The following is a 27,340-nucleotide window of genomic DNA, read 5'->3' as shown; positions in this document are numbered from 1 at the left end:
TCATTAATTAATCTAACAAATGTGCTTATTTTTTTTAATTAGAGCTTTGTTATCACATGTTTTTTTGTATTTTTATTACTAGCTTAATTTGCACCTGTATAATAACAAAGAGCTGGTGACCTGTCCAGGGTGGACCCCGCCTGGGACGGGCTGCAGCCCCCTCTGACCCTGCACTGCAGGACGAAGCGGGTTCAGATAATGGATGGATGGATAATAACAAAGAGTATCTGAGAGTTTGTGTAGGTGTAACAAAACCTGCAGACGTTGTACAAAAGAATGATGGTTCATTATATAAAGATCTTTTGTAATGGAGCGGGCACAATGTACAGTCTGAGGTAAATCTCAGGTGTGTTTACGTCCTCTGGGTTTTCTGCTCGTTCCCATATACTTTGTAGTTCCTGGACTTCTTTCTGGTTTAATATGTGAATTTAAGTTAAAGGTCCTTTAAGGTTGTGTTAGAACAAATCTGTTATAGTGACTGCAGGGACTTTGAGTAAACTTTCACAATAAAAGCACCACATTTAGCTGTTCATTTACTGACATTTACTTTCTGCCTGATGATGATGATGATGATGTCTGCTGCAGAGGCGTTCCCAACCTAAATACTGTCCATACAGAAAACTGGAGCTCAGAAATGGACAAGAGAACAGCTCAGCTTTGTCATGTAGTAGGTCAACTTCATTGTTACAGCGTGAGATGGTCACAGTATACAAAAAGACGAAAAGATAATTTTAAACAAAAGATGCCAACAAGGGTACTGTTACAGTATAAAAGGACAACAGAGGAGGACTGGAGACAGTTGGAGACATTCTGAAGGCTTCTGTGTTTGGACAGAGGTAAGTCAAAAATCATTTTAATGCCTAAATGTGTTAAGAATCTGACCAGATTATAGAGTTAAATTGTGTTCGGTGCTCCATTTTTTAAAGTTAAATCCTAAAGTACTGTTTGTTATGTATGATATTATTATATCAGCGGCTCAAATGCGTCATATTTCTGCTTCACAGGTGGAAAATACGACATGTCTCTACTGCAAATCACTGCTGTGCTGTTCTCTGTGCTCTGCTCAGTAAATTCAGGTAAAGTTCTTCGTCATTCCATAAAGCACACAAAATGATTGATCCGATGCTCAAAAATATTGCATATCAGATTTTGGCTGACAGGAGGGTTTTAAAATAGACGTATTTGTCTGTCAAATTTTCTGCCATGCAGGAAGAACAAGCACACTTCCCTCAGCCTGCCACACAGCCGCATTCTAATTATATGTCCTCTTAATCATTAAAATAAATTACTTTGTCCAACTCTTATTTGGACAAAAGAAAATCACAGAAACAGTCCAAATGCCTGGTGTCACTTTCTACAGATAACAGGATCATTGGAGGTCATGAGGTCCAGAAATACTCGCTTCCATACCAGGCGTCTGTGCAGACTAATACAGGGACGCACTACTGTGGAGGAACCCTGGTGCATGAGCAGTGGGTTGTGTGTGCTGCCCACTGCTGGAGACCGTGAGTACTGACACCAGATGTAGAAGAAAGTTGCTGTTGTTGTTGTTGTTGTTGTTGTTATGATGTGAAGTTCTGAAACATTGTGTGTTTTTGTCAGGAGCCACCTGATGAGGGTGGTGTTAAGTGAACACAACCTTTACGTAGATGAGGGATATGAACAGATCTACAATGTCTCAAAGATTTATGTCCACAACTATAACTACAAGACGTTTAACAATGACATCATGATGATAATGGTGAGCAGCAGACACACAATCTGAACGCACTCCTCAGTGTCTCACAGTTGTGTGGTCATACATTTGATTTGTGCGTTTCAGCTGAGCGAGCCGGCGAGACTGAACACCTATGTGCAGCCAGTCAAGCTGCCCACCGCTGACACCCCGCCGGTCACAGGCGACTGCACAGTGAGCGGCTGGGGTGTGACACAGGTTTACAGTTACGTCCTCTCCCCTGTGCTGCGTGCTGTGGATGTGAGGGAAATGCCGTACTGCAGCTGGTTCTACTGGGGCAAGATCACCCCAAATATGTGGTGTGCTGGATCTCCATATGGTGGAAAAGATTCTTGCCAGGTACAAACACAGCAGACATGTACATAAAATGATGTTTCATGAGTATATCGGTCCGCTTTCTGTATTTATTATGAATCATAACCACTATCTTCTTGGCTGAAATGCATACTCAGCTACGAGTATTGTGAACAATGGAGATAGAGCACACTCTGCTGGACAAATTGTGTAACAACATCTGACCCCACACCTTTTTCTAACTTATGTTCTGGTTTTGTAAAAACTTTCCACATTGGCTAGTGTATGTCAATATAATGACATCATTGAGCTTCAGTTATTATCATTTATCATTATTAATGACTATTTATGTATTTGGCTATTTATGTATTGTATTGCTAGATGAAAAAGTCTTTGAATCCTTAGCAATGAATAGTCAGTAAAAACAAAAACTGCTCACACTCTCATGCTACAGAAAATAGCCTGAGGTTGCCTAATAGTCACACCCTCAGGCCCATCTGACTCGTGTGGCTAAACGCAGCCTCATGGCTAACTGTGCAACAAGCAGGAAACACATTAAAATACATTAAAACCATACAGTCATCTATGCAAGACAGAAGGTGGACAGATCTCTCCATCATGTCTGATTTGTTGTGATGGTTCACAGGGTGACTCCGGCGGTCCCCTGGTCTGCGATGGGTACTTAGAGGGAATTGTCTCCTGGGGTATCAGCTGTGCAAACCCATACTTCCCTGGAGTCTACACTAAAGTGAGGAACTACGTCCAGTGGATCGACTGGATTATTACCAATAACACACCATGAGCAGTCACCAGCATGTTCATTTACTTTGACAACAAGGAGTTAATTCAACATTATTTTCTGTCTTTTTTTAATAATGCATTTGTGTTTTTTTATAGCATTGAATGTAATTCTACATATTTAGTTTCACTGGAATATATCCTAATAAAGTTTTAATCATTTCTTAATATAATTACATGACCCAACCCCAACATATTTATCTTCTATTTTTCTTACAATGAATCAAATGACCATGTAATGCAATGTATGTTAACCACGTCACCTGTAGTTTCATTTAATAAATGTAAATATAACAATATTGATGTGTGCGGCTTGCAATTTTTTAAAATGATTTATTTAGTATTTAGCTGACATAAAGTATATTATTCCACTTTGTTAATGGATTTATAAATTATTCAGTTTTTTATGGATTTTAAGTAACTTCAAGTAATTTAAATATTTTCATCAGCATTGTAATAAGTAGATAAATATGCCTGTTGACAAGTATTTTGTTTTTACAATATTTAAAAAGTAGACGCTAGGGGGCGCCTTGTAAACAGGCCGAAGAAGAAGAAGAAGAAGAACGCTTGGCATGTTTGCGCATGCTCAGTAGCGGCAGCAGTGGATTTGTTTGTTTACGTAAGTGTTCCCTGTGAGAAGTTTTCGTGGGCTGTAAAACGGCGCAAGTCGCCTCTTTTTTCGGCTGAATTATGTCCGTGAAACACGCCATTAGCCGGGGACTCGAGCTGGGCCGGTCGGTCCTTCAGCTGGGTCTCTTTAAATCCGGTGGCCGATTCGCAGCGAAGCTCCGAGCTGATCGTTTCCGTGTAGGCCCGTCGGTCCGCACCGTTCAGCCTCAGGCTTTCCTGCCGTCTCGGTACCGGTATTACCGCACCTCTCTGAAGGGCCTGGCAGCTCAGCTGCAGTCCGCCGGCTTCAGGAGGGGGTTCACCGGCGGCTCGCCGCGGAACAGGGCCGTGTTTTTGGCTTTCGGCCTCGGTGTGGGGCTCATCGAACAACAGCTGGAGGAGGACCGGAAGAGTGCGGCAACATGCCGGGAGATCCAGGTATGGTCCCCGCACTAACCGGACCAGGGTTTTTTTTACCTATACAGGTTACTTTGCCTTTACCGTTTAATAAAGTAATTAGTAAAAAAAAGAAACGCACTGATTTAGTGCAGTAAATAGACCTAATGTGCAGTTTGTTGTTGTTTCAAACATTATGTCTGGATCAAAGTTATGAAAAAAGTTGGTTCCATCCTTTAAACTTTTTTTTCAACAATCCCTTTTGCTTATTTCCTTCTTAACTCATTTAAATGTATTGATTTGTTTATTATTGATGTATTTATTTTGCATTTTTCAAAACAGTTGCTTTACAAGGAGAGATAAGAATCAGAATAAGAATCAGAAGCCATACAACGAAACTAGAAAAATAAAAATAAAGCTGAAATTTAGTCACAAATAACCTCCCTGTGGTTTGGAAGCTTGGATTTAACGGCTGATGGGAGCCTGACCTGTGGGATGTGCGGCTTATTATGTTTCATTTCTTCAAATCTGTAGGCTGTATTCAGGAAGAAGGGATTCCAGAGCCCGCTCAAGCCGTTTACCTCTGGATACAAACTGGAAGATTACGTCATTGGGAACCAGATAGGGAAAGGCTCCAATGCGGCTGTGTACGAGGCCGCGGCTCCGTTCGCCCCTCCAAAGAAGAAGAAGAATCATGACGACAGGACGTCCCCCCTGGTGCAGATAAACGAAGAAGAGGAAAGTCAGAGAACTCAGTCCCTGAGCTGCTGCTCACTGAGAAACTTCCCACTGGCTATCAAGATGATGTGGAACTTTGGGGTCAGTGTTCTCCAACAGAATAATCTTATAATAAGTATTTAAGTACTGATGTGTCTTTTTCTGATGGTACTTATTTGCAGGCAGGGTCATCAAGTGAGGCGATATTAAAATCCATGTCACAGGAGCTGGTGCCTGCGGGCCCGCTTGCCATGAAGCAGGAAAAGGAACAGATCATCCTGGATGGGTAACTCTTGCACCTCTTGTTTTCTGGCCCATCGATAAGAACGTTGTCACGAGTGCCTGTGATCTCTCCACCACGCAGGCATTTTGGAGTCGTTCCCAAAAGAGTGTCGGCGCACCCTAATGTGATCAGAGTGTTCCGGGCTTTCACAGCCGACGTCCCACTGCTGCCATGTGCCCTGGAAGAGTATCCGGACGTGCTGCCAGCCAGGCTTAACCCCGCTGGTCTGGGCAACAACCGTACTCTCTTCCTGGTCATGAAGAAGTGAGGCATCGTTTGACAGACGTTTATGATTGAAAGCTAAATGCATCCAGAAAAGTTTTTTCTGAATCTACGTATGCTTTACTGTGGATTTCCCTGTCATAGCTACCCCGGCACGCTGCGGCAGTACCTGGCAGCGTACACCCCAGAGCGCAGGCACGCCTCCCTGATGGCGCTGCAGCTCCTTGAGGGCGTCGCCCATCTGTGCAGACAGGGGGTGGCTCACAGGGATCTCAAATCAGACAATGTGCTGCTGGAGTTTGACTCAGGTCAGAGAAATGACTGTTTAAACTAATGATGGTTCCATTACCCAGAGTTTTGTGCGTGTTAATTTTGATTTCACTTCTATTTCAGATGGCGTCCCCCGTTTGGTGATCACTGACTTTGGCTGCTGTCTGGCCCAGAGAGACTCCAGTCTACAGCTGCCCTTCAACAGCATGTGGGTCAGCCGAGGGGGGAACGCGTCTCTAATGGCTCCTGAGGTGGGCTGAAGTAGTTTGTTGTTCTAATTCCAAAGTCCAAATACAGCTATAACGTGTCTTAACACAGAAAATGAATCGTTCCCTTGACCCGAACCAACTACTTACTATTTAATGACCAACAGGTGGTGACAGCAGTTCCAGGATCTGGTGTGTTTATTGACTACAGCAAAGCAGATGCCTGGGCTGCGGCTGCCATCTCCTATGAGATATTTGGACAGCAGAACCCGTTCTATGGAGCGCAGGGATTGGACAGCAGGACCTACCGGGAAGACCAGCTCCCTCTGCTGCCCTCTGCTGTTCCGGCTGATGTGCAGTTGGTGATTAAATTACTCCTCAGGAGGAACCCCAGCAAGGTAATAAGCAAGGAGTGTTAGTGTAATGCATTCTTATTTAATCACAGGAATCTGACCTTGCTAATGTTTCTGTTGTCTGTGTGCAACAGCATGCACTCAAGCTATTGTCTATTCTAATTAAATATATCAATATCTGAATTGCATTGCGTTCACATGCTCTTCTTCCTCTCTTCTTCCTCTCCAGCGCCCCAGTGCCTGTGTGGCTGCTAACATGCTTCACCTCAGCCTCTGGGGTCAGAGGGCTCTGGTGAATCAGGACAGTGCTGGGATGAAGAAGCTGGCTGATTGGCTGCTGTGTCAGTCTGCGGTGGTTCTCCTGAAGGGCTGCAGAGGATCCAGTGGGAACAGGGTTGAGGCGGAGCTTCAGAGGAGCTTCCTGTCCAACCTAGACCTGGAAGACCTGCGCACTGCCGTCGGCTTCCTCCTCTATGGACGAGAGCAGCACCAGGCCTGTATAATGTCTGCCTAGTTTCACTCCCAGTCCCACACATGGCTCACATTAAAATAAGTCAGAGAGCTACATTTTATTGTTGTAAGTCTACTATCTGGGGAGAAATAGCCCTGCTGGAGTCTGTTTAACTTCTCCTTAAGCTAAAATTAGACAGAAAAGCTAAAAACCAATGGCTGCTGTGAGAGTGGACGTTTTCTTTGACAAGCTCTGATGCACAAACGCACTGTTTTTTCTGACAACTTCTGCACAGTGGAGGCGGATGCTGGTATTTTAGATTGAAGTATGAAATTGTACTTAATTGACTCTACTGTGTAGGGTAACAGTCCTTATGCTCATGATTTAACAGCTGGTAGCCAGTGGTGTGTTGGTGTAAGACTGCATGTTTTCTGCACTTTATGCATGGAAAACCCTCCATACTAAGTGGAATGTAGGGACTTCACTACGATCTGCTACTCATTTAATTATATAGAGTGTGGATGTGTAGCTGTCCAGTTAGGGGCGGCTCTAGCTCAGGAGGTAAAAGCAGTTGTCTGCCAACCACAAGAGCGACAAGGTGGTTCGATTCCCCGCACTGGTGGTGTGGTGTGAAAGGAAATGTTTTGTAGATTTTTCTGCCGTGTTTGAGAATAAAAGTGTTTAAAGAAGCTCTGAATGTGAGTCATTTCTTAAGATGTTCCCCACTAGAAAGGTCCGTAACTAATGTTAATAATAACACACAAACCACTTTATTAGGGCAGAGCCAAACTCACATTTTAATGGGTTTTACAGAGAAACCTTTATTTATTAGGCAAACATTTCTGTTTGGAATGTGCTTGTGAACACTGCAGAATTTCCTGTCGAACTCCTTCCTGTTGCTTTTAATACTCTTCACCTTCCTCCTCTCCCTCACCCTCAATAGAATCTACTCCAACCTCCTCATAATCCTTCTCCAGAGCTGCCATGTCCTCTCTGGCCTCAGAGAACTCTCCCTCCTCCATACCCTCACCTACATACCAATGAACGAAGGCACGCTTAGCGTACATCAGATCAAACTTGTGGTCAAGGCGAGCCCAGGCCTCTGCAATAGCAGTGGTGTTGCTCAGCATGCACACAGCCCTCTGCACCTTGGCCAGGTCTCCACCAGGAACCACAGTGGGAGGCTGGTAGTTGATGCCGACCTTGAAACCAGTGGGACACCAGTCCACAAACTGGATGCTGCGCTTGGTTTTGATGGTGGCGATGGCAGCATTGACATCTTTAGGCACCACATCACCACGGTACAGGAGGCAGCAGGCCATGTACTTGCCATGGCGGGGGTCGCATTTCACCATCTGATTGGCTGGCTCAAAGCAGGCGTTGGTGATCTCAGCCACTGAGAGCTGCTCATGGTAAGCCTTCTCAGCAGAGATGACAGGGGCATAGGTGGCCAGAGGGAAGTGGATACGGGGATATGGCACCAAGTTGGTCTGGAACTCTGTCAGATCAACGTTGAGGGCACCATCGAAACGAAGGGAAGCTGTGATGGAGGACACGATCTGACTGATCAGCCTGTTCAGGTTGGTGTAGGTAGGACGCTCGATGTCGAGGTTCCTGCGGCAGATGTCGTAGATGGCCTCGTTATCCACCATGAAGGCACAGTCGGAGTGCTCGAGGGTGGTGTGGGTGGTGAGGATGGAGTTGTAGGGCTCCACCACAGCAGTGGACACCTGGGGAGCTGGGTAGATGGAGAACTCCAGCTTGGACTTCTTGCCATAGTCGACTGACAGACGCTCCATCAGCAGGGAGGTGAAACCAGAGCCGGTACCACCACCGAAGCTGTGGAACACCAGGAATCCCTGAAGACCGGTGCACTGGTCCGCCTGAGGACAGAGACACAGCAGACAGATGTTAGACACAGTCATGTCATTCTGGAGACAAACATCACAATAAAGGCCCTAAGAGCAGTCACCCACCAGCTTACGGATCCTGTCCAGCACCAGGTCGATGATCTCTTTGCCGATGGTGTAGTGTCCTCTGGCGTAGTTGTTGGCAGCATCCTCCTTGCCAGTGATCAGCTGCTCAGGGTGGAACAGCTGGCGGTAGGTCCCAGTGCGCACCTCATCTAAGGAGACAAAAGCAGACATCTGATGAGCTGAAGCTCAGATATTTCACTGCAACTTGAGTTTAGTCAGACGTGATGGTTCTCACCAATGACAGTGGGCTCCAGGTCCACAAAGACAGCTCTGGGGACGTGTTTTCCAGCTCCAGTCTCACTGAAGAAGGTGTTGAAGGAATCATCTCCTCCTCCGATGGCCTTGTCACTGGGCATCTGTCCGTCCGGCTGGATCCCATGTTCCAGGCAGTAAAGCTCCCAGCAGGCATTGCCAATCTGCACACCAGCCTGACCGACGTGGATGGAGATACACTCACGCTGTGGGGGGAAGAAGAAGAGATTTGGATCAGAAAAACAGACATTTTATTCTGTGTAAGTATGAAAGAGGAGGAATCAAACACATTTTATCTGTGGCGCAAATTAACATAAAAAAAAAATCTCCTCCTCTTTTTTTTTCTAACATGTCTGATTCAGTCAGTCGTGCATTTCGTGCTGCGACATAACGGTCTGCAGGATTACTGTGGAGAGAGAAGGGATTATCTAGGTCAGACATGTTGCAGTGTGCAGGCTCTTTTTTAAAAAGGCTGCGTTCACGTGTGAAATAAAAATGTTTTATTTTAATGTGCTTATTTTGTATTTTTCCACACATAATAAACCAAACATGAGAGCCTTAGATTTTATATAGCACATAAAACACGGTGGGATTTATTTATTTATTTAATTTGATGTACGCCCATTTTTAGATCAGGGCGTTTTAAATTGATGTAATAAACATTTATATAACCGCCGGCTCGGAAAAAAATCAGGCTGAATCAGGCTGTGTTAGTGTAAAAAAAAAAACAAAAAAAAAAAACTGCACAACCAAAGGTCTGTAAGCGGATTCGGACGAAGCATGTGTGAGAGGATTATCCTGCAGCGCATGACTCCACACAATACAAAGGAATATTCGATGTCTTACAGCGTTTTTATCGATTATTAAACAATTAATATTCAGGCAGAGGAAAAAAAACCAGCAAGAAAACCAGCTGCATTGTTGGTGACACCTCGGTAAAAAAAACGCCTTATTTTTCCTTTGTTTTCCATAATTTACATATGTAAAGGCAGATAATCTGTGAATAAAATGCTGGCAGTAGAGAATTAACCGGTCTTACCATGATGGCTCGTCGTTATTATGTAATGTAATGAGACAAGTCTGCAGGAGTGTTCGCGTCTGAGGAGAGCGCGGTCCGTCTGAGATGCTCTGTTGACGCAAGGTGCCACTGGAAGAGCGCAGGTGAAGTGCGCAAACGCAAAACCCTCCTCCGCCTCCTCCTCCACCCTCCTTCCTCCGTCTGCTGGTGAAACATCAAGTCTCCCCTGCAACCGATTCACAAATGGAAGGAGGAAGATGATGAAATTAAACCGTTTAAAACGGGTTATTCTGCTATAATTTGAGATTATCTCCAGTCTGCTTTGCTGCTTTAATTTGTACATGTTTTAAGATTATGGTTTGTTGATAATCCCATATTTGTACAAGACCACTTCATCCCCACCTAATGCACACATCATATAAACAAGTTGTGTCAGCTCTGTTGTTTTCATGGATAAAAAACCCGTTTTTAAAGGTTTATAAGACGTACAGCTGCAGTACATGCATGTGCCGCTTGGGGGCGCCTGGGTACTTCATGAACACAGGTATAAAAAGAAGCTGTGATTTAAACTAACAGGTTAATTACAGGTTATATTATAATTTGGAGCTGACATAACAGAAATTAATTTATGGAGACATTAAATTACAAAAATAGAAAAAGGTACATTAAAATGAAATTTTGTGTAACATTTTATGGGATTAAAAACAAAACATGCCCCATTGAAGTCACAGCTACATTAATGTTATCAGCTGTTAAAAGTTGCCCTCCCTCGATAAAAAAATGCATTTTTGACACTAGTGCATATCTTGGTATTGGCCCTGGTTAAAGATAGAAGCTGAGATCAGGCTGGCAGTTATTCTAAGAAAGCAGACCATCACACTCATTTTATGCATTTGTTCTAATCACTGGCAATATGGGATAAATATTTATCTCACACTGAGCTTACACCTACACAACCTCAATAAGTAACTACATTGGATAGTCTGTTTACTCTGTATTAAGCAATGCCACCTCTGCACTAAAGCAGGCTGGACTTTCCCCGTTACAACAAACTCATTAACAACTAAACAATACAAATGTCCTGTTTAGAACATTTTTAATGTATTTCATCTTCTGTCACATTGTTCATGATACATCTCATGTTTTTCTCATCTTAGTGAGCGGATGTTCAGAAGCCGGAATGATACGGTCCTGCGCTAAGAGGCTGGTTTGGTCCGAATGACTACCCGTAGACCACGTGACTGTTGTTGTCAGCACGCCGTGCCGCTGCCGCACACGCATGCTAGTCGCTCCGAAGCTAATGGTCAATAATACGCTCTGTGGATGGACCTGGAGCCTCGCAGGATACAGTCGACTGTGGGAAATATGTTGTTCTCCACGAGGGACTTTGCGCTGGCGCTAGCGGTGCTGCCTGTAGAAGCAAGCCTGGACGCTGTAGCTTTGCAGGCTACCGGGAGCTAGCATTAGCAGCTATGCGGCTAACTGGATCCGCCGGGTCCACAAACAACCGCTGAAGACTGCTAAGGAACGGATCTACGGTGTGATACGAAGCAGAGCGTGTTGGGTTCGTGCTGGATTCCACAGAATCACGTTGTGGGTGTATGGAGAAAGCGACAAGGAGAGGCACCGGTGGTCGGCTAGGCTAGGCTAGGCTAGTAGTGGATCAACAAAGGTGTTGTTTTCAAACTGCAGGGGGTCTAAGGTATCCATGATGGTGTCTTTGATGTGGAACATGACCATCCTCTCAAACACTTCATTACAGTGGAGGTGAGGGCGAAGGGGCAATAGTCATTCAAACAGGTTATTTTGTTTTTCTTGAGGAGGGGCACTGTGGTGGTGGTCTTGAAGCATGTGGGCACAGATGACTGAGAGCAAAGCACGGCCAGGGATGTTGTCAGGGCCGGCTGCTTTTCGGGGGTTTGTCCTCCTCAGAGCCCTGCGTACCTCAGTTGATGTCAGAGTGAGTGAAGAGCTCTGTGCTGCCTCTGCTGGTAGAATCCCTCTGTGGTGTTTGGTGTGGGTGAGGGTGTTCGAAGCGAGTAGAACTCATACCCGTACTGCTCCTCGGGAGTCTCTTGGCCTCCCTGATGGATCTACGTAGATCATACCTGGCCTTTTTGTAGGCTTCAGCATCACCAGAGTTGAATGCAGTGAAGCGTGCATGTAGCATAGAGCGCACCTCACAGTTCATCCAGGGTTTCTGATCGGGAAATATTTTGCAGCACTTGGTGGGGACAATGTTATCAACACAGGTGCTGATGTAGCTGGTGACGGCTGATGCATATTCCTCTAAGTCCACAGAACAGTCCTCCTCTCTCCAAGCAGCAGTTTTAAACACATCCCAGTTTGTAGCATTAAAGCAGTCCTGAAGCACCATGTCCATCCAAATTTGATGGATTTGCTTACGGGCCTTGTATGCGCCCTTCACGTTGCTGTAGACCTGGTCCAGAGTGTTGTTGTTCCTTGTAGGAAACGTCACATATTGGTGAAACTTTGGGAGCACAGACCCGAGGTTGCAGTGGTTAAAATCCCCGGCAACAACAAACCGGGCATCCGGGTGTGCAGTCGTATTTGCCAATGATGTCATGTAGTAGTCCTAACGCTGTGGTTGGCCTCTTTGAAAACATACCTTTTCTCTTTGGCTTTTAACTCAGTCTGAGATGTTGACTTTTACTGTTTTATGTTTTTACTATGTTTTTATTGTTCTTTTTATCTTCATGTGTTTTATATGCTTTTGTATTTGTGGACAGCACTTTGGCCAACTTGGTTGATTTTAAAGTGCTCTATAAATAAAGTTGAGTTGAGTTGAGTTGAGTAATTGAAGGCTGGGTAGTGGTGGTTGTGTACCTCTAGCCTTAAGCCTAGCATGTAGCCCTCCTCTCTTGCCCCGTTTCCATCTAGCTGTTCGCAGGTCCCTTTGTTTACTCGGGCTTTGTGGTGCGTTCTGCCGGCTGGAGTTGGTGGGATCCGTACAGAGGAGAAGAGAGCTGTAGTCCAAAAGTTCTGAATTTAGTTTGTGGTAAACTTTTCCGATGTCCAGAAGTGATTCTCTGCTGTACGTGATCCTTGTAAACAGGCACTGAACATTTGCTATGATAAAGTGTCTATCACAGCTCAATGACAAACATGGCATGTCAGCTAAACATGGAAAGCTGCCTTGCCTGTGTTAGGCTGCCCGTGTGTTTTGAGCATATGAACATTGACGTATTTCAATGTTTTAGTCTAATGAATGGTGTTATAACTGTAGGCGCACCTGCTCACAACAGCGGCAGCATGCTTCAGATGTACCCAGACCATGCTGGATGTTAAGTCATCATCCAAACGTCATTGTCAACGTTGAGTGATTTCTCCATTTGGTCATTTAGAGCATGCTCAGAAGGGTTTTAGGTGGTCCCGGGATTCAGATTGAGATTCAGAAAACTGTATTTGTAAATTTAAGGCACAAGTGAGCAGCTTGAAATATAAGACACAGTAAAGTCGAACAGAGAATAGATACAAATAAAATCTAAAATATTAAGTATGTACAGGTTATTAAGTATGTAAATGATTTGTCATTGATGTGTGTTTGGTAGTTGTAGCTGCAGTGTGAGTTGTGCCTGTCCTGCATTGATTGAGTTGTTGAGTATGTGCTTGTATGTGAACATTGTGTTTTGGTGATAGTCAAAGGGGACTGTGCGGCGGTTTCAGTTGAGAGTCCTGTAAGATCACAGTAGTTGCAGGTGTGCAGTGTGTTCATTGTGGTGAAGTGTGTGTTCATTGTGGTGTGTCTTATGTTGTGTGGGAGGTTTATCAGGACCCCTCCTTTGAGTGTGCAAACAGTGGTATGTGTTCAGGTGTTAGCTCATAGTGCAGTGTTTTTGTCAGGCCCTATGTTTTTGACTGACTGAGTTCCCTGTTGGAAAGTTGGGAAGTAGAGGTAGTTGTGTTGAATTTTGGTGCCTGTTGGTTTCATGTTGATGAAGATTCTCAGTCATCTAGGTCATAATATGTAGAGAAGATTGAAGCGAGGCGTCTGGACTTGTAGAGGTTTCTTGAAGAAGTTTCACTGCTCATCCAAGCAGCTTCATCAGTTCTAACTGTTTGGTGGGGAAACATGGTTTATATGTGGTTGCAGACCTCAGTGGGTGGGTCTGGGTCAAACTTAAAAACAATAGCACTAAATGTTTCCATAATTACCTGTGATGGTCTGGCTGACTGGGCCAGGTGTGTCTAACCACTATGAGACTGCCGGAGGGGGACTGGTTGACAGCCCTTTGTTCTTGCCGTGAGTATGTGCAAACTTCCTGGGAATGGATGGAATCACTGCATTGTATGTGGTAGAAAGATAATGTCTGAGGCCTCCACCTCTGTTAAGGGAAGGTTCTTCCAGCTTAACATAGATGCTTCCTGAGTCCTCTTTCAAACCATCTGTCCTCTCTGTCTAGGATGTGAACATTGTTGTCCTCAAAGGAGTGTCCTTTGTCTTTGAGGTGGAGGTGAACGGCGGAACGGAGTGGTTGTTTAGTTTCTTCAATGTACAGATCAGAGCATTCCTCACTGCACTGGACTGCATGTATCACATTGCTGTGTTTCTCCCTGGGAATCTGATCCTTCGGGTGAACCAGTCTCTGTCTCAGTGTTGTCATGGGTTTGAAATGGACTGGGATGTCATGGTTGTTGAAGATCCTGTGGATCTGATACTCCTGACACATATGGAATGGAGATGTTCTTTCTCCGTCGGCTGTTGTCCTTCTTGTTGTTGTTGGGGGGTCTTTGTGGCTTTGATGAGTGCCCACTTGGGGTAGCCACAGGTTTGCAGGGCCTTCCGGATGTGGTGTTGCTCCTTCTTCTTCCCCTCTGAGCTGGTTGGTACAGTTTGTGCTCTGTGCTGCAGGGTCCTGATGACTCCCAGCTTGTGTTCCTGTGGGTGGTGTGAATCAAACAGCAGGTACTGGGCCTGTGTGTGGGTTTCCTGTACACTTCCATGTTGAGGCTCCTGTCCTCCTCGATGTGAACTGTGCCTGTTGTTTGTTGTGTGTGTTTATGCTGGGGTTATATTGATGATAGTAGGTGTACCTGATGTTGGAGCAGTTTTCTTATGTGTCCTGTTTGTGTGTTTTTAGTGACGGTGCTCTGTGTTGTTTGTGTGTCTTTGGTACTTTCAGGTGTCAGAAGGAGCGTTGCAGTCGAGATGTCCAGAGACCACAGTGGACGGATCAGGCTCATGAAAGGTTCCCTGAGTTCAGGAGGAGAGAAGAACATGGCAGAGCTTAGGAGGACGTGGTATGTTTTAGTCAAGCTAGGCCACAGGTCTGTATTTTAGAGTCAGAGTCAGAATCATAATGTTTGCAAAATGTGTAGTTGCAGACATGCAAATGTAAGTAGGAGTAGGATGGCCAGTGTTGTTGAAACATGTTATTGTTGTAGAGGCTTGTGCCTTGTGTGTGTATGAGGAGTATGTGTAGGTGTGTGTTATGTACATAACTCTGAAATGCATGATGTGATGTAGAAAGCACAAGTGAAACAATTTGTAATTGTTGTGTTATGGTAAGGTAGTCCAATAAAGTAGTTTGACTTTAAGAAAAGAATCAAATGTGTGTTATTACTTGAAGGTAATTTGTTGTCACTTAGTCTGTTTTTGGTCCGGTTTTTGGCCCCGATTCCGATTCCAATTCAAAGTCTAAGTCGTTGGCGAGTCTCGAAGGAGTCTCGAGTCTCATGTCTCATGATTCGTCTCGTCTCGTCTCTGCGTCTCTGCGAGGCGAGGCAATTCACAAGTACTTATTACAAGTACTTGATCCGAGACAACGACTGGGTTACGCAGCATTCCGGCCAACTTTGACTTGACTGACGCAGCATTCCGGCCTACATTGGGGTACGCAGCATTGTCACACACAGCCCCGAACCAACATTAGCTGTACTTTGCAGGTAGTCCCAACCGGGAATCGAACTGACGCTCGACTACTACCACACAAGCAGCATTACCACCGCAGCCACTGTGCCGACAGGAGAACTGGTGCACAGGTTCCACTTGTCCTTCTCCTGCTGGACAACACAGTGTGACATCACCAACAGGTGGACAAAGACACACGGACAACTGCTTCAAAGACCAAACGCAACCTTTATTAGGACATCAATCAACACAGACAATACAATTACAACACTGTCTGTGCACGGCTGACAGTCACATTGAAAGCACAGAGTCACAATAACAACACAGTCTCACTGACATTACACAGTACCGCATCTAAACAACACCACACAAACACTATCACTGCAGACCCCACATACAACAACAACATGAGGGTTCATTTATTCATTACAACAACACACAGTCTCCGATGACATCATCCCACAACTCCATGGACTCGCTCCTTGGGCCGCCAGCGACAAAGTGCTCCTGCAAAAACAAAAATCTATCACCACTTACACACATTACATATAACATCACTACATAAACACTACCATTACATAAACAAACATGGATTCCCCATCACATACAAACAACACTAATGTTACTCATTACGCATCTGTCAGGTCAACAACCACTAACATACCATACACCACAGATCCTCAGGGGGGCCTCCTCACACCCTCCGGCACATTCCCAACTCTGACAGAAACAACCACAGCAGGACCTCTGGAAACAAAACACACACAAATTCAAACACACCTGCAACAGCACACTTACATTACTGAACATACAATACACACATAAGACACATTGTGTCCTCAGGTAAGCGACCACCCTCTCATTCCCGACACTCCAGAAGGCGTGGTCTAACCTGCTGTTCCACCACCGACATCAACACCCAACAACATGGTTATTCATCAGCAACAAACACAACCCAGACGAGGTCCAGTGCTGAAGATAAGATGACGGGAAGACAGGACAACTCTAGCTGTCTCACAGGTCCAGACTGCAGTTCCACATCGACATCTGACGACACGCAGGCCTGCGGACACAATAAAACGATCAGCTTCACCATCACACCTCTTTGGAATAACATCTTTCAAAGGATTCACCAAGTGTTTGGCTTTCCATGGCAGGCAATACATTATGTATTTAACTGATGAATGCATAATGCATTTCAAACTTACCATTTGGGAGACGTCAGCGTGGCTGGACTCCAATGACATGACTGCAATGGCATATACATTTTGATTCAAACACAGATTGTATGTAATAACTGTAACTTCATGGCATGACTCACACACTCAAACTGTGTGTACAACCTTTACTGACACATCTTGGTTGTACTTTTTAAAGCCACCTTATCACAACAATGTCATTCACTCAACTGTAAACAAACATTGTGTGAAACAAATTATCGACTACAATACCAAGGCTTTGACATTAGCAAAGGTATAACCAGGGCACTGTTTGGCAGGACACAACCACCTGCTCCAGATCCTCCAGTCCCTGTATAAAGCACACAAAAATATAACGCATGCAATCCTGTAAACTTCAAATCTGTCTTTATCAAAACACATTACAATGTTCCAAACTCACAAATATGAGCAAACCACAAAAACTTCCATCAACCACCTTTATTCAGTCATTTCACAACATGGCATTAGTACAAAAGGAAAAGTCGCAGGCTGGAACACAGCGAAGCCAGGGAGTGACATCACCGGAACATCTGGAAGACAAGAGACAAACATGTCAGTGAATCACCAACTCAAACATACACATTCACTTGCCAGCTCCACTCACCATTCCTCGTCAACGGCGCACCCCAATTGTCGATCACATCACGCTCATTTCTGCAAAAGCAAATTCTGGACATGGCTGTATTGACAGAAATGGATCCATTACATAAAGCACGTTTAGGTTTGTGGTGATGCAAGTCTGGCCAAAACTGTCCAGGTCAAGACCACCTGGTACAGAAGACCATTATTAAACAAGGTTAACATGACAATAACAAACAAGGACTCAACAGCAAAGTAGGGACACTTCAAGTAAACCTTGGAATACACATTTCTTGACAAAAAACAAGCAGGTCAGCTTTTGTCCCCCAGCTCAGATTCTGGTCTTTGCTCCACCCCCCACCACCCCAGTGTTAGGTGGAGTTGGGGTGGCAGTGGGTACCTGAGAGATAAGCAACAGAAACAAAACTTGACTATGCGATGCAATGACACCACAAAGCGCAAGGGGCGGGACCAGAAAAGGATCTCTGCTTTGTCCTTTGAGCAGTGACCCCACCTCTCACCTGTTCAGGTGAAAGGCAGCACAAAACCTTTGTTGACAACCCAGCAGCAATTTCCCACACCATAAAACACATGACGTTCATTTCCCACATTTCCCACACCATTGGCATAAATGGACAGTTGGTGCTAAAATATCAAAAACAAGCACCCCACACATGGCATTTGAATTTCATGTTGGTCACAGAACCTGTACTTGCATTTCCACAACTCCCTTGTGCAAGTACTTGATTGATACATTGCTGTGACACCTTCGTTGTTGTTTTGAAATGCCACTGATTGATTTCCAAGTCATCCACAGCTTTGATCCAGGTTTTGATTGTGTTTGCTGATAGCATTGCTCATTTGTTGTTGCAACTGTGCATTTTTCCTCCTTGCCCTTTAATTTAGCAGTCATGTGCTGCTCTGTTCCAACACTGTGTTTGAGTATGTTTGTATGTCATTTGTCCACAATGTCTCCTTGCTGTCACCGTTTCCACGCATATGTTACATTGAGAAATCGTTGGTGCCCGTTGTGCGACACATTTGGCGTTCCTTGGTCCTTTTGTTGTTGTGTACGCTCTCAGTCCCAGTCAAGTCACCCAAACAACACAAACCACACCTCGACCGCCACAAAACTAATCAACTAATCCACACAAGCTCAACTCCAACTAACAACATGCCGGCATTCTAGGATCTAAGCTACAACATCCACAATCTTGACCCTACATTGCACAACACAATACCACCCAGACCCTCAGTCAGTCAAATAGTCAGGGCACGATGGTGCATGCCGAATCCATCCGGAGCCAAACTCGTGGTGAGGTTTCCAACCCAGAGAGTCATTTGATTTGATTTCCTGCCCATCGGGGTTCTGGAGACAAGGCAAAACACTCTACTCGAGTGTTCGGCCAAACCTAGAACAAGTCCTCTGACATTTAAAAAAAAAACTGAAAACCACACAAGTTAAATACCTACAGTTTCACAAGGTTTTACAGTACCTCCACATCTGCAATAGACTGTTGGTGCGGTCTCAGAGAGAATACTAAAACAATTACTGTACACCACGCTGACAGGTAGAGGCGACGATGCACAGATGCTTCAGGGTGCTCTTCATCTGCAGAGGAGAGGACAGACAATTTTAAGACAATAACCTTCCTTTTGTTAATTGCCAATGGTGACAATCTGTGACGGGGAGTTCATCGCACCTGGTTGAACTGCAGTGGCCACCAAGTCCTTCACCATTTCTTCGAGGCATACAAGGACAAAACGGTCACAAAGCAATACTGTGAGTAAGCTGCTCAGGTAGGATGCGTTACCATGACTTGCAGACTTAATACCTACACATCCAAGTCACGCAGCAGTATTGCACCCATCTTCACTGATAGGATGCACTATGATGAGTTGCAGACACATCACCTCACTGGCAGAAATCCACACTTCAAGGTGACGAATCAGTGGTCCTGTGAAGTAAAAAGTGGTAAGGAATAATGTTCACTGAAAGGATGTGTTACGATGACTAGAAAACATGCTACCTTACTCGCAGAAATCCAGCCTTCCAGATCACGAACTAGTGGTCCTGCGAAGCAAAAGAAAAATAAGTGTAAGTGTCTTCACTGGCAGGATGTGTTACAAGTTACAGACATAGTACCTCACTTGCAGAGGTCCAGGTGTCAACTCAGCGGTTCTGTGGAACAATCAAGTCAGAGTGGTAAGCAAGCATCTTCACTGAAAGGATGCGTTACGATGACTAGCAAACATGCTACCTTACTCGCAGAAATCCAGCCTTCCAAATCATGAATCAGTGGTCCTGTGCAGCTAAAACAAAAACAAACACAGTGGTAAGCAAGCGTCTTCACTGGAAGCATGTGTAGAGAACAGTTGCAGACGCATTACCTTACTCGCAGAAATCTGGCCTTCCAGGTGACGAATCAGTGGTCCTGCAAAGCAAAAAAGTAGCAGCATGGTAAGTGTCTTTACTGGCAGGATGTATTAAGTTGTAGACACATTACCGGTACCTTACCCGCAGAAATCCAGCCTTCCAGGTGACACATCAGCGGTTCTGTGAAGAACAAAACAGCCATGAACGCACACATATTTCCTCCAACAACCCACTGTTCTGTAAAAGCCCTCCAGTGCTCAGACAGCCTATGATAAAAAGCACCCATAGTGGCTGTGCTACCTAGCTGCCTACATAAAACTGAAAAGTGACCCTTTTGGCTACCAGCTCGTCCTAAGTTTCATTAGACTTTCTTTACGCACTCTACAGCTACACCTTTTTTAGGAAGCATAGTTTGTTCTAAGAATTTACTTTTGTACGCCACAACTACTTGACATTTTTTACAGTTAAAGGGAACACTGACGCTTCACCTCTCCTTTAAAATATTCGATTTCATTTTCCTGCCTAGTTTAGACACCGACACTTTAATCTGTCTCACTTCTATTAACTACTCTTATTGTTGATGAAGATTCTCTAAATTACCCTAAACGACTATTTTTGTTACGCTCTGTTAAACACTAACGACGCACCATATAAGATGATATACGCAACATATAAACTTCACTTTTAGGACGCCAGGTTTGGGCCATTAATTCTAGCCTCTACACTACCGCTTTGACTAGTTTGCCTGGTATCCTGTCCTATTTATTACACCAAACGACTCTGGGCATTTTACACCGAACAACTCCCCAAGACCAACAACTAGCCCATCGTCAACAACCCACCTACAACCATCACAACAAACCAAATGCCCAGCACCAAGAGCTCCTACAACCACTAGCTACCAGCTAACACAACTTCTGCATCCCTAATGTGCTACTATAACAACTACTAACCCTTTCCTACATATACTTAGGCATTAAAGATCTAATTTGATCTACTAGTAAATAAGGTCTAGGCCATGTTTTCCTGACGTCCAGTTCTTACTATCCTGCTAGCACGTGGTAACGAAGCACAGACTTTAAACGCCTACTTAAGTACGTCACGTTTTATTGGATTTTTTGCTCGATAATGACGAATGTTTAGCAAAACTTCAGCTAAATTATCTCAGTCCTACCATCCTCTATTATTACATGTGTTTGCTTGCTCTACACCACATTGTCCTAGTTTATATGCTTCCTGTCACAGCGCCTAATGGTTTAATTTAACTCCTACCTCTCCTACACTATCACTTGTTTGCTTATTCTGCCTATTCTAAGCCATAGACTCCAACGCCTCCCAAAGCTCCCACAGCAGTCCAGGAGCACCTGTCCTGCAGACGTATTAAACGCCTGTCCCATGGTCCCCATCTCCTCAGAAATGGACTGATTGATTGGAACATTGCTGTGATAGCGCTTGTCATCATGTTGACGTGGCGCACACTGAGTGTATGATCCAGTGTGTGTTTGTCCAGGTTCTCATTCAGTTGCTGAAAGCGTTGATCTTTTGTTGTGGTCTTCAACTCTTCAGAGATCCTCACAATGCTTCTTTTTAAAGGAGTCATGAGCTGTTCCAGTCAATGCTTCCGATTTTCTGTCCATGTGGATTTTTTCTTTGTCCTTTGCTGTCACCATTTTCATTTCAGTGTTTCAAAACTGGTCAAGGCTGCCAGTGTTGTAGCATCACACTATTCATTTCCCTCCTTTGGGTGTTGCCCATTCACAGTCAACAAAAAAACCCATCAATCAAACCCAAACCACATAACCACCAAAAACCACAGCAGCACATGGTAAGACACAACAATAAACCCACAACACAGAACCACCACCACAACAACAACAACACTAACCAGATGCCGGCATCCACACACCCCCTAAACAACAACCACAACCTCCTAAACACCTGTCATCACTAAACACTAATTTAATCTTAATCCTACTTTAACACTAACACTACTAATTTTATATTATATTAAAATTATATATATATATTTTTATAGTTAGATGGCAAAGCGACCCTGACGACCCGCTCTATTTAAACATCTACTTTAATATTAAGCATATTTTAGTTGTCTACTGACATAATCCTAACATTTAGGTTAACCTAATTTCTTTGTCGCACCTTTCCACTATGAACACTACATTTATTTAATTTATTAATGCAACATCTATGTTAATTTATTTAATTATACTATGAATAATATAATTTTTTAAATCACTACACTATACCGCCTGCGTGAGGTAAGAAAATATGGAAAAAAAAACCCATGCCATACAGAAATAACAAGAAAGCCGATAACCTGACACAGCGGGACATGAAGACGTCTCCTCAGACCACAGGCGGGGCCTGGCTGGTGGACGACCAGGTGCAGGCAGAGGCGCTGGTGGCACTGGTGCTGTGATGTGGTCGTCAGCTGAGGAGGACAAGATAGAACATGTTTAACAACAAATATAACACATGATCTGCAATGCAGAGTTAAAACACTGCAGACATGAGGGCAACACGAGTAAAACCAAACGCTGATGGGGCAGATGTAGCTGTAGTTGAGGACCAGGCCAACACGCCTGACGTTGCCACTGTTCGTCCTCGATCCTACTTTTGTCTGAGCGCTCATCATCTGCCAAAGAACATGCTTTATCTGCCAGGCAGGCCATGCTGCAGTCAGGGACCTCTTCACAGGACTGCAGCTGAAAAAACAGCAGAGTCTTCAGGTTGGTGTGTCCTACCATCAGCAGTGAAGCAGCCAGGAAACATCCACTCACCTTGTTGAGTTCAATCCAGTGCAACGTCTCCCAGAAAGCACCAAGGAAAGCCTTCAAGGCCTAAAGAGGGAAAATCAGACATGATGACACAATTTACAACTAAATTCAACTTAAAAAAAAAACAAGCAGACAGCGCCGGCGCCTGTCCTCAGACAGCCTGGATCCACCTCTGCAGTCTGTGCATTGTTCCTGAGCTCCATGTGCTCTGATTATCACTGCTTTCAGCTGTGGCTCTGGAAGTGGCACATTCCTCCTGTTCACCACTAGATGGAGACAAACTTTGTTAGTTTGGAAGCGTTGACCTGACGCTGAAGCGTTTGAATTTACCACTTATTATTGAACAAAGACAATAACAAAGCTTCCCTTTTATCTCAGCAACTCTGTAATGAAGTCCAGATGATCTGCACCCATTCACAGTGTGGAAGCACCTGCTCTGATTTCTAAAGACAAAACAACATTCATCAACTTTTGTCTTCATCTTCACTGTAAACTCAAACAACAAACAACAAACAACAAAACTAGGGTCCAATTTTAGTCTTTGCCGGTCTGATCACAAACCTGGTTTCCAGGTGACTTAATGTTAAAAAGTCCTTTGGCTCTGTGAAGAGGCTCCACTCCTGCAGGAGAAAATACCAGGAATAAGAGAATCAACTTGACAGAACACACACATGCAGCCTCACACACAGCTTCATCTCCAGAAAAGGTTTGGGGACTAATAATTGCAGAACATCCATTGAACGGAGATTATGACATTAAAAGACAAGAAAGATAGGGAGGGGTGGTGCCCAGAATGGTTTTGTAAATGAATACAGACCAATGGCTGAGGCGTCAGGCATATAAAGACGTCCAGTTAACTTTAGCGTACACGATGGTGAGTGACAAAGTTGATCCTGAACTTTATCAAATGCAAATTGTAAATATTTGAAGGCCTCGGCAGGAGCGCTGTGCAATATATAACCATGTCATCGGCATAAAAATGAAAAGTTGAGTTTGGAATATTGTGTCCAAGATTATTTATGTAGTGAATAATAATGGGCCTGGAGGCTAGCAAACAAACAAGGGTGAAGACCAAAGGCTAGCAGGCAGGCCAATGATTGAAGGCTAACAGGAGGCTAGCAAGCAGGCCTCTGCCCGAAGGCCCACAAGCAGTCCAGTGGCCAGAGGTCAGCAGGCACAGGTGATGGTTGATGACTAGCAGACAACCAGTCTGATGGCAGGAGGAAAGAGATGGAAGGTGGAAGCTGTACTGTATAATGTTTGCTGCACGTTTGTCTCTCTCTCTCTCCTTCTTCCTCTGTCCTGTCTCCCTCTTCTTCTCCTCCTCTACCCGGCCGACTGGCAGCAAGAATGGTTCCTCCTTAAAGGTTAGGGTAGGAGATTTTGAAAACTCAGTCAGCCAGATTTGGAAAGTAAACACACGCCCCTTTCTCTCGGAGCTCACCCCGAAGCCACGCCTCCCAACAACCAGTGTAACAACCAGCCAATACTCTGCGCAGGGTCCACCCGGAGGATTGGCTGATGTTTTTAGTGTTTTATAGCTTCCACAGATGAGTCATATTCTTCGTTTTAAAGCCAAACTGCCAAACTAATCGGTTGCTATCGGATTGTAAAAACAAATTAACAAAAAGTGCATCAAAAGGAAATTTGAAACCTTTAAGTAGACGGGTCCTGCTCAAGGTTTCTTCCTCTTAAAGGGAGTTTTTCCTTGCCACAGTGCTCTTAAGGGGGTTCAGGCTCTGGGTTTCTATGAAACGCTTTGAGACAATTTCTAATTGTATAATGCGCTGTTTAAATAAAACTGAATTGAATTGAATTGGAAGCTAACAATGCTAGCTGTCTGCTATTGCAACTCCAACAGGTGAATTGTAGGTAGGCCGAAGCCAGTGATAATCCAATGTCATCCGATGACCATGTATCCACCAGAGAACCCCCTCTATATTGCAGAGTACCACCCATAAAAACTCAAACGTAAAGAAAATCTCACACATAAAACACAAAAACCCAGACGTCAGGTACTGACACCGAACACAGATCTGTCTTGGCTGCCATCTTGGATTGGGGGTGGGGGTGATTTCAGTATTTAATGAGCAGTAAAACACAAAGAATGCCAGGCGAGGAAAGTCCCCAAAAACACCCATAGACCTTGAAGGGTTTTAATATGTGGCAGCAACTAGGGAGAAATACACAATTTTTGGACAGATTAGAGATTAATATCTCCTTTTTGGATGCGGTTAGGGAGAAATATGCACTTTCTGGACAGAATAGAGAACAATATTTAACATTTAGCAGCAATTAGAGAGAAGCACACAATTCCCGGGCCGATTAGAAAACAATATCTCACTTCTGAAAGCAACTAGGGATAAATATGCAATGTATGAACCTGCTAGTAACTCAATTTATGGAGGAAAGGTCAGCACATTTGGCATCGTTACAAAGAAATATCAGCCTTTCCCGAGACGTTAGCAAGTAGTTTGCACCTTCTGGAAGGGCGATAAATTCCAGGTTAGTGTTCCCAGACAAATTCTTCCAGGTTCGCTATTCCCACCGACAACAAAGACAAACAAAATACACCACTGAGAATAAATAAAGATTTTTATTATGTTTATACACTGTAAATGTATCCAGATTACATACAGTAAACATAATGGAACACAAGAACAGGATATAATTTATAGTTCATACTTGTACTCAAGTATGTAGATCCATTATAGCATCAGGTTACATCGCAGAGCTCCGAACATAATTCAAATAAACAGCATATAAGTTATTTTGGAAGAATCCCATCATGCAGTGCATATTACAGATCAATTTGGTGTCAACCCAACAAAGCATGTTATTTTACAAAGCATATAAAACAGCATCTGGAACGAACAGGTTACAGTCTAAACACACTGCAGGATTGTTATTCTGATAAAGCCTCTGAATGGTAATCTGCAATCCTGTCTGATGATCCCTCTGAGAAAACCAGAAGATTTGTTCTGGAACAGAGCATCGATCAATCCGACTGATCAGAACATATTTGTCTCCAGACAGACATATTCTGAATGTTTTCTGTGCTGCGGCTGGAAAACAATAATTGCCGCCCATCCACCACACCACGTCTGTCTGTAGTTACATTCAAAAGTCATTTGCACTGAGCATAAAAGGGGCGGAGTCGATGTGAGGTGATGGCCCTGCCCCCTCACTGCATCACTTCCAGAGCTTTTCACTGACATTTTCTCCCCTCAAACAACATTTTTACAGCAGATTCAAAATACTCCTTTCTGACTCAAACACTGATTTATTGATTTGATTTTCTATTGCTCACATTTTTCACGGCTAAAAAATAAATATTCACATCGGTAACAACAGCAAATCATAAAAAAAAACAGAAACACTCATAAACCTGGTTTAAAAAAAAAAGAAAAAAAAAACACTAAAATCAGCCACTAATCTGAAGAAAAACTACCTGATAGTCACAAAGCCCCGCCCACTGACATCTGGACGCCAACGGGCTGAACTTCTGTAAACAAACGCGTTTCTTTTGTGCACTAAAAATAAAAATTTATTACTTATTTCCCTTTACATGTTTCCAAAGAGAACAGCTGACTGAATTATTAGCCAGTCAGAGCCCTGCATGGTCTAGTGAGGAGGAACCTGTGATGTCACTGAGGCTCTAGTGACATCACAGTCTGAAGCAAAAAACACAAAATGAAACACCTTTTCGCTCATCAGTGGACATAAATATGATGATCTGCACACAGCATGAACTACTGCTTTACAGTATACGTGTGTATATATATATATATATCAGGGATGGAGCGGTTCAGTGTGTGTCAGGGTTCAGAGGTCACGCTTTTCGGTTCGGTTTACATCGTTGAGGTTTTTAACAGTCTGGAAAGAGCATAGATCAGCATAAAACATATATCCTAACATTAAGCATATGGAAGAATCAGTTCAGTGTTCTCTACCATTACATTAGAAGGTCAAGTCAATTTTACGTCTATGTATTTTTTATATAGTGCCTGATGATAACAGATGTCAGTTCCTATAGAACAGGTCTGTGCTTTGTTAACCGAACTGAAGAGCCTCATGTCTTATTTGCACGGCAGCATGTCGTTTCTGTCTCTGCGTGGCTGCAGGTTTACAATTCACTGCTGCTGCCTGCACACAGCGGCCCCGATGTGCGTACACACCAAGCGGCAACCTTCGGGGCTCAGACTTAAAGCCCATGCGGAAGTGTCAAAACTTGTAATTCACGCCGCAACCACTGGGGGCTGGCTCCAAAAGCGAGTCATTTCCCATAGACTCCCATGTTAAAATGGCCAACTTCACAGCAGAAAAAAACATGTTTACGGCCTGGTACAAAAAACCACTCGGGTCTCAGATGATAGGTTCTCTTCTAGTGTCAATTGTAGGGGGGGTGAATTTTTTTACAACTCACTTGTTTCAATGGTATTCTGACTTAAAATTACGCATAATTATGGGCGTTGCCGCTTGAGTGACAGACAGTTGACGTATCACAGCGTGAGTTTCCTGCTTCCACGATCGCCCGCCCCCCTAAACCCCGCTCGTGCTCCCCCTCTTTGTCCATATTTGGAGTTTTGGCGGATGTGACGCTGCCAACATGGCGGCGGTCATCACGTCCCGGAACCTCCCACCGAGCCTCAAAACGGCTCTTCAGAAACAAACAGGTGATGTCACGGAAGCTCTGTCCATAGTTTTTACTGTCAATGGTACACACACACACACACACACACAGGCAGGGTGTGTTATTTTGCTCACCGTTGCTCATGACAGACTAAACTCCACGGTACTGATGCCAGCATTTATTCAATGTATACGATTTACACCCCGCTCTGTAAGTTATGACAGGACCAGCAACAGCTTTGCGCACAATAGGATGCAGAGTGGTGTGGGTCCCCTCTCTGACTG

General features: G+C 44.2%; 3 protein-coding genes across 3 annotated transcripts; 2 read left to right on the top strand and 1 right to left on the bottom strand.

Moving 5' to 3' along the window:
• The first annotated feature begins 356 nt into the window (after window positions 1–356).
• Window positions 357–2,864, top strand: LOC114438455 (anionic trypsin-2-like). The gene is made up of 6 exons (XM_028409816.1): window positions 357–836; window positions 1,005–1,076; window positions 1,361–1,505; window positions 1,603–1,741; window positions 1,823–2,074; window positions 2,676–2,864. Exons 2-6 carry the CDS (start codon window positions 1,019–1,021, stop codon window positions 2,829–2,831), a joined length of 750 nt encoding a protein of 249 aa, XP_028265617.1. The 5' UTR covers window positions 357–836; window positions 1,005–1,018; the 3' UTR covers window positions 2,832–2,864.
• A 528-nt stretch (window positions 2,865–3,392) lies between these two features.
• Window positions 3,393–7,023, top strand: pink1 (PTEN induced kinase 1). The gene is made up of 8 exons (XM_028410016.1): window positions 3,393–3,874; window positions 4,367–4,651; window positions 4,732–4,835; window positions 4,914–5,096; window positions 5,199–5,362; window positions 5,448–5,575; window positions 5,698–5,928; window positions 6,113–7,023. The coding sequence occupies exons 1-8, from the start codon at window positions 3,518–3,520 to the stop codon at window positions 6,395–6,397; spliced, it is 1,737 nt and encodes a 578-aa protein (XP_028265817.1). The 5' UTR covers window positions 3,393–3,517; the 3' UTR covers window positions 6,398–7,023.
• A 198-nt stretch (window positions 7,024–7,221) lies between these two features.
• Window positions 7,222–9,710, bottom strand: LOC114438563 (tubulin alpha-1B chain). Its single transcript, XM_028410017.1, has 4 exons — window positions 9,602–9,710; window positions 8,546–8,768; window positions 8,311–8,459; window positions 7,222–8,217 (listed from the first exon to the last, which is right to left on the bottom strand). The coding sequence occupies exons 1-4, from the start codon at window positions 9,602–9,604 to the stop codon at window positions 7,237–7,239; spliced, it is 1,356 nt and encodes a 451-aa protein (XP_028265818.1). The 5' UTR covers window positions 9,605–9,710; the 3' UTR covers window positions 7,222–7,236.
• Window positions 9,711–27,340: the final 17,630 nt, after the last annotated feature.

The sequence above is a fragment of the Parambassis ranga genome, chromosome 7, assembly GCF_900634625.1.
Source record: "Parambassis ranga chromosome 7, fParRan2.1, whole genome shotgun sequence".
In the NCBI taxonomy this organism is placed as follows: Eukaryota; Metazoa; Chordata; class Actinopteri; family Ambassidae; genus Parambassis; species Parambassis ranga.
The sequence above is the reverse complement of the archived record's forward strand: the minus strand, read 5'-3'. Positions and strand labels throughout refer to the sequence as shown.